The sequence below is a fragment of the Malaya genurostris genome, chromosome 2 (assembly GCF_030247185.1).
Source record: "Malaya genurostris strain Urasoe2022 chromosome 2, Malgen_1.1, whole genome shotgun sequence".
Classification (NCBI taxonomy): Eukaryota; Metazoa; Arthropoda; class Insecta; order Diptera; family Culicidae; genus Malaya; species Malaya genurostris.
This window is the reverse complement of record NC_080571.1, coordinates 42,147,579-42,158,766: the sequence shown is the minus strand read 5'-3', so window position 1 is coordinate 42,158,766 and position 11,188 is coordinate 42,147,579. Positions and strand designations below refer to the sequence as shown.

At 40.1% G+C, this 11,188-nt stretch overlaps 2 protein-coding genes across 3 annotated transcripts in view; one reads left to right on the top strand and one right to left on the bottom strand.

Annotated features, from left to right (window-relative positions):
* LOC131428488 (dynein axonemal assembly factor 5) overlaps positions 1-3,098 on the bottom strand; it is a 31,190-nt gene extending 28,092 nt beyond the window's left edge. Inside the window, exons 1-3 of the mRNA XM_058592471.1 lie at positions 2,122-3,098; positions 1,034-2,066; positions 808-886 (exon numbers count right to left, since the gene is read on the bottom strand). Coding sequence (XP_058448454.1) covers positions 808-886; positions 1,034-2,066; positions 2,122-2,936 — 1,927 coding nt within the window. The 5' untranslated portion in view covers positions 2,937-3,098. The remainder of the gene's footprint in view (positions 1-807; positions 887-1,033; positions 2,067-2,121) is intronic.
* On the top strand, positions 86-10,958 carry LOC131428489 (general transcription and DNA repair factor IIH helicase subunit XPD). Of its 2 annotated transcripts, XM_058592474.1 has the most exons (9): positions 86-699; positions 847-947; positions 8,252-8,840; positions 8,905-9,028; positions 9,100-9,196; positions 9,276-9,939; positions 9,994-10,520; positions 10,589-10,727; positions 10,788-10,958. In XM_058592474.1, the coding sequence occupies exons 3-9, from the start codon at positions 8,319-8,321 to the stop codon at positions 10,923-10,925; spliced, it is 2,211 nt and encodes a 736-aa protein (XP_058448457.1). In that variant the 5' UTR covers positions 86-699; positions 847-947; positions 8,252-8,318; the 3' UTR covers positions 10,926-10,958. The 2 variants fall into 2 exon arrangements, with proteins under 2 accessions (XP_058448457.1, XP_058448456.1); XM_058592473.1 differs by lacking the exons at positions 86-699; positions 847-947 and adding an exon at positions 8,027-8,183.
* Positions 10,959-11,188: the final 230 nt, after the last annotated feature.

Genomic DNA, 11,188 nt, shown 5'->3' with positions numbered 1-11,188 from the left:
ACAGCTCATACCGGTGAGCAGCTCCGATCCGATCAGCTCACTAAAGTGAATCGATGCAATGCATCAGCTCATCAGCTCATTTAGATTGAACTGAAGGTTCGTTTTGAGCGCACCGTTTTTCTTGTGCCGTTTCTCTTACTCCGTTTTTCTTTCATATGCATGATCGAAATCATTAATGCACAAAGAACAATGCTATGCGAACTAATTTGTGTGCGAATCATTATTATGTCACATTTGTTGGCATCCCTAAATGTACCTTAGCCTACTGAGTGAGAGGTAAGATTTCTTATTGACAATGGCACATTCAATCTGTTAAAGAAGGATAGATGCACATTTGGTAGAACAAATGAAAGCACACATTTCTTCTCATTTAGAACTCGCTATTCAAGAGCCGAAGATCCGTTCAGCTCATAGCTTGTTTCCACCTTACCAGTGCGGTGAACTGGTGAGCTGTGGATCTTTTAAAAAGAGCTGTGAGCTGTCAGCTCACTTTAAAGATTCGATTCACTGGAACGGCTCAGGAGCGAATTGCCCATCTCTATTCGAGACGGCATTACTAGTTGAATGCTGCTAGCGGACACAAGTGTTTTTTTTACCTGAAATTAGAAAGTGAAAGAAATTCCTATTGAACAAAGTGGTGAAGCCTCGAGGAATCTGGAGTTTGTTCTTTGGACCTTGGCTGGAAAGATTAGTATAGAGGTGAGTTGAGGATAGTTAAATCCTTTTAAAGCTTAAAGAAGCTTTATTAAAGTGTATTCACTAAAAAAATATAATTCAGGTGATTATTATCTCAAAGCAAACACAAACCTTCGATAAATTCTCGTAACAGTGCGACCTGTTCCGCAGGGGTCACATCTAGCATCGTTTTATTCCACTGCAGCATCGCCTGTGCATCACGTACCGGAAGATAAACCACATGCAAAGAAAAAGCAGCAAACATTTGCCTGGTAAGTTTCGAGCAAATCCCGATTGCCTTTACCCTCCCAAAGTATAACGTGAAACCTGTTCAGCACTAGTGCAAAATACTACTCACGATAGATATCGAACTGAAAAGTTTGATTTTTCCCTGTGGAATCGCGTGCTTGAGTGCAGTTTCCAGCGCCGTCTTAACGGCTCGATGATATGACTGTCGAAAACCACACACGAAAACCAGTCCGGCCAGCAGCATAATGCTTTCTGCTGAATCCGAATTGGACGATTCCAAATTCTCCAGCGATTCGCAAACGTCTGCCAGATGACGCTCGTGAAGTTGTGCCGTTCGAGAATCACCCAATTTAAGCAGAACATCCAAAGCACGATCCCTAACTGGGCCAACATCTTCATAGCTAAAAGCTGCTAGTTTCAGTACTACTGTGTACAGTATTTTTTCCACCTTGAGTTGTTCAATTTCATTATCAAGACCTTCGATTTCGGTTGCGTTGTACACACGATGATAATCGGTAACAAGCGCATCGCAAAATTCCAGCAATTCCAACTGATAAGTCTGTTTCCTGTTATGACAAACATCTGTGTCAGTTAATAAGGATACTATTTTCAACAAATCTCTCAATTTCTCCACACCAGAAGATTGATACATAACTCTAAGACACCTCAAATGACCCAAAGTGGGGAACTTTTTAAACTCGGCAAAAGTATGTTTACTCCAAGTGTCATATTCTAATAGAATGCCGCAAAGGCGAGCTACTTTCAAAGCTTCTTCTTTCACCAGTACATCAGTATCCATGCACGTTTTGCTAAGTACAGGATTTACTTCCAGAAATAGAGTAGAGATCGCCTTTTCCGAGTGAAGAACCACCAATTTCAGCAACTTGGTAGAGTGTAACCGAATAGACTCCGTCCACTCTTCCATTTCATGAAGAATAAGATTGACTATTCGTAGGCTACGCTGAACAATTGCCCTGCAGGGAAGAGTAGGACGTTCGTATTCCAGCGGGTAGTTAGCCGGAGTCTTGTCAATCAGTTTCATTTTCGAAAGCTCCGTCTCATTTTCCGTGTAGTACAACTCGCCGGCCTCTTTCCAGCGTGGAAGAATATCCTCGTAAACGTCGGGTGTATCATCGGTTAGACTGAAAACAATTATAAGTTATATGTAAGCCCTTCGAAAAGAGGTCTCTGTCTTACCAATTCAACACCAGCGGTAGTATCCGTGGAAACAAGGAGTATCGATCTCTTAGTTTCATGAACATCATACATCCGACCCTTCCACATGCCATACGCACAAAGGGGACATCGTCCATAAGCAGAGGTGAAATATCAACTATTATCTGCGACACGCAGTCTGAATTCGAATGGATATGAAGTGACAACATGCCTAATGCTTCCATAGCCGCAATCCTGTTGGCAGAGTGGCGATGTTTTAGCACACCGGTAGCAGGACGGACTAAGGCTTCGGCACGAAAGTGCATACTTGGGGTTGATTCTGCCAACAATTTCACCAGCTCACAACTTTTTTTCTGTGCAGCTGGATAGGGATCTTTCAAACTTTTCACTAGGATATCGATAATATTGTCATATGATTTCAACAATGGATCTCCACGACTCCCATCTGGATCAGCATATTTCCGAACTATACATTCAAGTTGTTCCAGCAATTGTAGACGAATTTCTTCACTTTCCTCGATTAACTCTGATTGACCAATTCGACGACTGATCACGGGAACAATATAACCCAAATAGAAATCGTTTGCGGCAAGCTTGTCCAGTAGTTCTCCAATGAGCGTGATTGCCAAATTTCGAATCATCTCGAATCGATCACCGTAACACCGTAGGATGTGCAGATAAGTACAGTCAAAAACTGCCGGTGCCTGCTCGGCCGTTAGTTTTTGATGAACGAAATCCAGAAACGCCTTCAGTGATCGCTGACGAACCATTCTTTCGGGGCTTTGAGCATTGCTGCAAAAGCTCTCTGTTAGATTTTTGTACTCGTCGTCATCCATTTTATCATAAAACACTAATAGATTCTTCCGCACTTTTTAGAATGTACTGGATTATTATTATGAGCAAATCGGTATACTAGTAACCATAGTAACTGTTGCTGTTGGCGAAAACGGTTGAAATTGGACACCCACCGCCCATTCACGTGTTTCTGTTTTGTTTTGGTTACGATTCGTATTCAAACTAAAAAGAAAAGCATGCGTAGAACAAACTTGTCGGAGTTGGAGAGCGTTCATATCATGGACGCAAAGAATGACATATTAGTACATTCGATAAACAGGAAATATTTCATGACTGTTTCGAAGTAGGGCGGAACATACATTCATATCAAATTGAGAAAAACAGTAAGAAAACGGATTTATTTATGTTTTAAAAAAACAGAAAGAAAAACGATTTAATGTCGATATAATTTTCTCAAATTTAAGTATATTTCCGAACAATATTTGACTAGTTGATAAGTATTTCTTTTACTCTTTCTTTTTGACGACTAAGTCAATATTTCTTTTTTTTCTTTTTTATGCGATGTTCACCTAACCAGAGACCATTTTTGTACAAGCAGAAAATGAACATTTTAGAATGATAGTACTCAAGAGAGACAGCGATGTCAGATCTACGGAAATTTCCGTAGATCTACGGATTAAAACATTTTCTACAGATCTACGGATCCGTAGACAAAATCTACGGAAATTGGATTTTTTCTACGGAAATCTACGGAAATTTAAATTTATCAACGGAGAACTACGGAAACTAGTTTTGTCTAACGAGCAAAAAAAAGCTTTTCACCGCGAGAGCTTCCGAGAAAAATGCCAATCTACGGAAATGACACTACTACTATCTGGCATCGCTGGAGAGAGCAATGATGTGAATATATAGAACGGAAAAGGAGAGACGTGACAGAGGGTCATTTAAGCAAGCAAAAATCTTTTAGTAACTTAACTTTTACCAAAGACATCATATTAACAAGATATCCAGCTCTCACATTTTCGGAACAAATAATTGGCAACATCCTATTTTGCTAACATGGCGCCCTCAGGCGACTCCGCATCGAATCTCGTACATAGAAATAGGGGAGAGAAATGTCAAATTCGTGCGCGCCAAAATAGCAGCACTGCGCACCCATGCAATTGACATGATATGCTGAATGTGATGCCGTTCGATGGCGTTGCTGAGCTGATGATTGATTTCGCTCCAAGCTGACAGGGTCTGCTTTTACCTTCTACCGAAGGAGTCGGGCGATTCGCATTGTTCAGATGCCCAAGCTCGACTCCTCTGGTAGAAGGTAAAAGTTAAGTTACTAAAAGATTTCTGCTTGCTTAAATGACCCTCTGTCACGTCTCACCTTTTCCGTTCCATATATTCACATCCTTGCTCTCTGTTGAGTACTATCATTCTATTATTTTCATTTTCTGGTACTTAAAGACGTAGGTTTATTTTTTTTCTATTTATTCATTTCAAATGTAATGTTTTTGAAAACGGTGATGAATATTGAAAAACCCACCAGACAATGTCTTCGATATTTAGTTGAGCATATTCTGTGAAATTTTCAAAATAATTCATTGAAGTTATCGAATTGTCGCATTTTTTTTTTGACTGAAGAACTGCTGGAAATTGCAAAGCTTGGAATGACATTCCTCTACTTATTCATCAAATATCTCGACTTTGAAGGCTTATATCTTAAATCTACCGTGACAAAATCTAAATAATTTAGATACGATTAGTACAAAAAAAAACACAATCACCCTCTCAGCAGGCCGTTTAATTTTGTTGGTTTTTGAGCGCTTGTTGAACGACATATTGCACGAAATAATCGTTCAATTTGCTGGAACGGTTTGTTGTTGTTTTTTCTCTTGCAAAAATAGTGTGAACATTAAGTGTTACCTTTACATAGAAAGATAATTTGTTGTTATTCTACGTGAAGTAGAAGTATTGTGCAGGTATGTATTGTTGGTTTGAACAAATAAGTGGAGAAAACTTCAGAAATTCTGCAGTAAAACTAGTTCAACGGGGCTCCAACTCCTCATGTTAAAAATGGCTCAACAATGAACCTCTGTCTGCCGGGTTTGTTGAACGAAAAATTGCATTCGGTTCAACCGACGACACGACCAGGCACTCCGAAGAAAAATCAGCATTAAAACTGTTCGCTAACGATTCACCGCCAGTTACCACAAATCTAGCGACCCCTTGTAAATGATAAAAATAATCTTCTCGAGCAACACTGTTTAAGTTGCTATGGACTAGTTACCAAGGAACCCCAAAACAAATAAACATGTTTTGAAAGCGGTGGAATAGTTCCATTAGTGTTAAACTTTGTCCAAATTAAGCAGAAATGCATTTAAATGAACTCGATTTTCGGAATTTAATCGAAACTATGGATAAAACCAACGAACGAGGACAATGATCTACATCCAGCGATTCATTCGTACACTTCAACTGCTAGCTTTTCTAGGCAGTAGGTTTCGGTGTAATATGCCGGTGTCAAAATTGTTTTGTGTCGGTTGATTGCGCAGCAGTGGAAACAGTATTTCACCTTGGCCACTATTCGAGGATTACTAGTGGAATTCCAAAAAGAAATCATTTTACCGTACGTTATGCAGGTACCGCAGAGCACTAGCCTCGCTCAGCTCGTTGTCGGTCATTTCCATGTCTTCCTTCTCACACAACGGTTTCAAGTCAAGGTCTGAATTTTGAACTTGGCTTTATAAAAGACATAACTCATACTCCTCAATTTTTACATTCCGCTCGAGTCAGGTAAATCCATTAAAATGTTCCGTAATATAATAACCGATCTGAAATTTATTTTGTTTACATTCATCTTGCCTTCGATATGCAGTAACCAAGGTTATGGTGACTGTTATTCAAAATCAATAAATATATCAACTTGTGCTGCCAGTTTAAAAAAATTCACTAGCGTTTCCGATTTGACATTTCCAGTTACTGAGGGGTAGTTAAATTTACGATACAGTTTTGATAAACGAGTGGCAGGTCGTGTCGTCGGTTCAACGGTCTGTTTCAAAATCGGCAAACGAAGGTCCCGTGTTGGCCTTCCGTTGAACGATTGATTGGACTTTCATTGAACCAATGATCCAACGTATTGGATCAATGAAGGACCACAGTTGAACGTTTTTTTTCTAAGTGGGCAGTTTCAATGCGTCCGCCATTTTAATCGCTTTAATTTTTTGGTAGTGTTCGGGGAAAGAAGAAGAGGAGAGAATACTCAATAAGGTTCCTACACACAGACGAAAAGAGAATTGAGGGAGTCAGGGAAGGAGATTTAAAATCTATACGCGACCCACTGTTCTCAGGCCTTAATAAATAATTCAACAGTTTCCGTAGAGCTGGCAGTTATTCTGTTTGATCTGTCCATTCAGCATGAGAGCAGTCTTCATGTTGTACTCCCATGCCAAAGCCAATCGGAGAAGCCAAATGCAACAAACGTAGCACAGGCCGCGTTGAACTAAACCGAGCGAGAGTGGCACTGATACGTACCAGATCCGTTCCGCACTACTGTTCGAGTCCCTTGAAACAAACTAAGCAGTTCACTAGGTAATCCAACCGAGTGCGGTCACCTCTGGTACACCAAAAAAAGGGAACCAAAACTCCGAAACGACGCATCCTCCACGATGGCCGACAAACTAGCAACCTTCTTCTCCGTCTGCCTTTTTCCTTTTTTTACTGTGCAGAAATCTACCAAGCTACATTGGATCTAAGACAAGACCTGGCATCTGGGGTGGCTGCTTTTGTTCCAAAATGGACCAGATTGGCTGATTTTGATGTTGCTACCTGCACATTGTGAAAAGAAAAAACTTTTGCAGGGTACGCGAGCAATGATGCCAAGTATAAAGAAAATCAGAAAACAAATTTATTAAAATGTATAATTTTAGCTCACCAATGAAAATGAAAATTTTCGGAGAATGTTTCACTTTTTTTCAATCTCATTGTTAATAAATGTTTATAATGGCAGCACTGTGTAATTAAAATCAGCATCAAGCCGTTTTTCTTTTTAGTGAATTAAAGTGTAACCAAAAAAGATTTGTTCAACTAGTATAAACTCGAAAGTGTGTTTAGTTCTACGAGAATAATGAACTGTTGTGTTCCACACTGTGGATATTTTTTTCCTAGCATAGTTATTAAAAAATCTGTAAATATGGCTACACTGTAGCCGATACGTTGGTATTTATTCCACAGGGCGAAAATGACGAGAAGGATGATTCGGAAGGAAGAATAAGAAGCCAGTTGTCAGGTCTTGTCTTAGCATTGGATTGAATACAGTAACGGCCATAATAATTATTTAGAAAAATAATTTGATTACCACTTTTCTGTATTTGACTGATCTTTGAAAAGGGTTGGAATGCCTCCGATGCTTTATATTTGAAATTTCTTCTTTCACTTCGTTGAACACACAAATTCGAGTCCATTCTTCAAGACAAGGAAAAATAAGCGCATTTTACAATCATTTCATCAATCCACTTTAATATAACAAAATTATAATGTATTACCATTCGATTTCCTTTGGGAATTTGAACAAAGAAACAGTAGAAAATTTTCTCCGACAGCTTTTCAGAACACAAAGTTTGTCCACTTTTAAAAATGAGCGATTTCTTACCATTAACGAAAACGTTAACATGTGTTTATTTTCACTCACGGCACACTCCCAATCGAAATGATTCTTGTGCGCCGCTAAGTGGTCACTGGTCATATTGTAAGGCACCGGAAGAACTTTACAATGAATCGCAATTATGCCGTTATAGGCTTGCAAAGATCGTTCAATCGTGTATCATCTGGATTTGACTTCAACCTTTCACGGAAAACAATTCAAGCAAATTTTTTACTTAGTATTAGAAACTATCATTAGAACTACAATGTGTCTGTTGATTTTACAATAATAAACAATAAACAATTTCAGTTTTTCTTCGGCACCGTCATGTCTTATTATTTGTCTTTGTTTGAAAGTCGTGTTTACAATGCTTAAATTTTGTGATGCATTATGGATTCTGAAATTTTACCAATTTAGAGTTACATGATTTGCGCTGCAATTCGTATTTGAAATAGTTCTAAACCTCATTGGAAGTTGATCGAGCATTTTCGTAATGAAAGCCCACTGTGCTCTGAATTTGGAACGAAACTGCGAGGAAATGTCAAAACGCTCCGACTAGTGTAAATAATCACGCTTTCTGCTTGTACTATTCGTTATATTTTGCATAATTATCTAGTGATTTGCCGGTGATACAATCTAAACCCGGTAAAATGAGGTATCTTGAAATAAATAAACAATCTCGCCATCTCTAACGGGTAATAACATTACTAATATCTTTCTTAGAATAAGCGTGGATGGGTTGCTGGTGTACTTTCCGTACGAGTACATCTATCCGGAACAGTACGCATACATGCTGGAGCTCAAGCGTACCTTCGATGCCAAAGGCCACTGCCTACTGGAGATGCCTTCAGGGACTGGTAAAACCACAACTCTTCTGTCACTGATTGTTGCCTATATCATGGAATATCCGCACATTGTACGGAAACTGATCTATTGCTCACGTACCGTGCCGGAAATTGAGAAGGTCATTGCCGAATTGAAACACCTGATGAACTATTATGAAAAACAAACCGGTGTGATGCCTAACATCACGGGGCTGGTGTTGAGCTCCCGAAAAAATATGTGCATTCATTCAGAAGTCAGCAAAGAGCGAGATGGAAAAATTGTCGATGCCAAGTGCTACGGCATGACGGCCAGCTACGTTCGGGATCGGGCCTCAACGGATGACTCGGTGGCAGTGTGTCAGTATTACGAAGGTTTCCAAGCGGAGGGAAAAGAAACCACACTGCCACCGGGCGTTTACTCGATAGACGATATGAAAGACTTTGGGCGGGAGCGAAACTGGTGCCCGTATTTCATGTCTCGTTTCGCGGTTTGTGTTGAATGTCTTCGACTCGGATGTAGATATATTGAACTATGATTGATTTTTTTTTCAGATTAATCAAGCACAGGTGGTCGTTTACAGTTATCACTATTTACTGGATCCGAAAATAGCGGAAGTTGTTTCTAAGGAACTCGCGAAAGAATCGGTTGTGGTCTGCGATGAAGCTCACAATATTGGTAGCTACAATTTGAATGAAACAAAATATACACACTTTATATGATTTGGTTTATTTTTCGGGTTCGTCCAGACAATGTTTGTGTCGACTCAATGAGTGTTAAAATAAATCGAAGATTGATTGAAAAGAGCACTACCGGCATTCACACGTTGGAGAAATATGTTTCAGAGTAAGTCGGTGGAATTACGATTCGTGTTTCTGATTCATCGATTGTTGACAACACTTTTATTATTTCCTTACCCCTAAAGGATGAAAGAGGACGACCGCCAGCGACTGAACGATGAATATCTGAGGTTGGTGCAAGGATTGAAAGATGCTTCATTTGCCCGTGAAACGGACATGGTACTAGCGAACCCGGTTCTGCCATCCGAGATCCTTAAGGAAGTTGTTCCCGGAAATATCCGAAATGCAGATCATTTTCTAAGCTTCCTGAAGAGGTTTATCGAGTACATCAAATCACGGCTACGCGTTCAACACGTTGTTCAAGAAAGTCCTGCAGGGTTCCTCAAGGACGTACAGACGAAGGTCTGTATCGAGCGAAAGCCTTTGCGTTTCTGCGCCGAACGCTTATCCTCACTGCTACGAACATTGGAAATAACCGATCTTACGGAGTTTGGCGCTTTGACGGTTATCACCTCCTTTGCAACGCTTGTCTCCACTTATACCAAGGGATTTACGATTATCATTGAGCCATTCGATGATAAAACACCTACAGTATCGAATCCAATCCTACACTTAAGCTGCATGGACTCATCCATAGCGATGAAGCCGATTTTCCAGCGGTTTCAAAGTGTGGTTATCACTTCCGGTACTTTGTCCCCTATGGACATGTATCCGAAAATTTTAGACTTTGAACCAGTGGTTATGAGTTCCTTTACGATGACACTGGCAAGACCGTGTCTGTTGCCAATGGTAAGTAGCGGACTGATGGAAAATCATTTATTCTAACTATTTTTCACCGATCAGATTGTTTCCCGAGGAAATGATCAGGTTGCGATTTCATCGAAATTCGAAACCCGAGAAGACACTGCGGTGACACGAAACTATGGCCAACTGTTGGTAGAAACGGCAAAAACCGTCCCGGATGGAGTTGTTTGCTTTTTCACATCGTACCTATACCTGGAATCGGTAGTTGCCTCGTGGTACGATCAGGGTATCATCGACACACTGCTACGGTACAAATTGCTATTTATCGAAACGCAGGACAGCGCAGAGACTTCCTATGCACTGATGAACTACGTGAAAGCATGCGAATGTGGCCGTGGAGCCGTTCTATTGGCCGTTGCTCGTGGACGCGTTTCGGAAGGTGTAGATTTTGATCATCACTTAGGTAGGGCAGTACTGATGTTTGGCATTCCGTACGTCTACACGCAGTCTAGGATACTGAAAGCTCGTCTAGATTATCTACGCGATCAGTTTCAAATAAGAGAAAACGATTTTCTCACCTTCGATGCCCTACGACATGCGGCTCAGTGCGTTGGGCGGGCCATTCGGTAACAGAGAACTAATCGATCTAAGATTTAATTTGCTATCCACAAGTAATTTTTCTTTATTTTCATAGTGGTAAAACAGATTACGGTATTATGATATTCGCTGATAAACGCTTCTCACGGCAAGACAAACGAGGAAAGCTGCCCAAATGGATCCAGGAACATTTGACGGATAATCACTGCAATCTTAGTACGGAGGAATCGATGCAGGTATGTTTCGAATATTTGCAGTTTGAGTCCAAACTATTTACTGAATTAAATTGTGAACAGCTCGCCAAACGTTGGCTCCGTCAAATGGCACAACCCTTCACTCGAGAGGACCAGCTGGGAGTGTCACTTCTCACACTGGAACAGCTGCAGAATACCGAAAAGGAGAAACTGGAGAAACAGGCTCAGGGAAAGAAGTGATTCGGTTATTAAAGATATTTAATAAAACCCATACCGGTTTTTTAGATTGGTAGTTTTATTTATTCCAGCACTTTGTAAAGTACACATCTGTTTGTATGCGTTATTGAAGCAAGCCGATAAGAAACAACTCTTATTTTAAAATTAAAAAGAAATTATTCAAGTGGCACGTTCCTTCCCAAGTAGCACAACTTGCTTGTGTAATATCTTTTAGGCTACTATATAGTCTACCTCAAAAGCAGCGAAAGAGACTAACAAAAAATAAA

Excerpts from the sequence above, each read along its gene's own strand:
- LOC131428489 (XM_058592473.1), top strand. Across the intron at positions 9,029-9,099 it reads CGATGAAGCTCACAATATTG|ACAATGTTTGTGTCGACTCA; the intron begins GTAGCTACAATT and ends GGGTTCGTCCAG. Across the intron at positions 10,521-10,588 it reads TGCGTTGGGCGGGCCATTCG|TGGTAAAACAGATTACGGTA; the intron begins GTAACAGAGAAC and ends TTATTTTCATAG.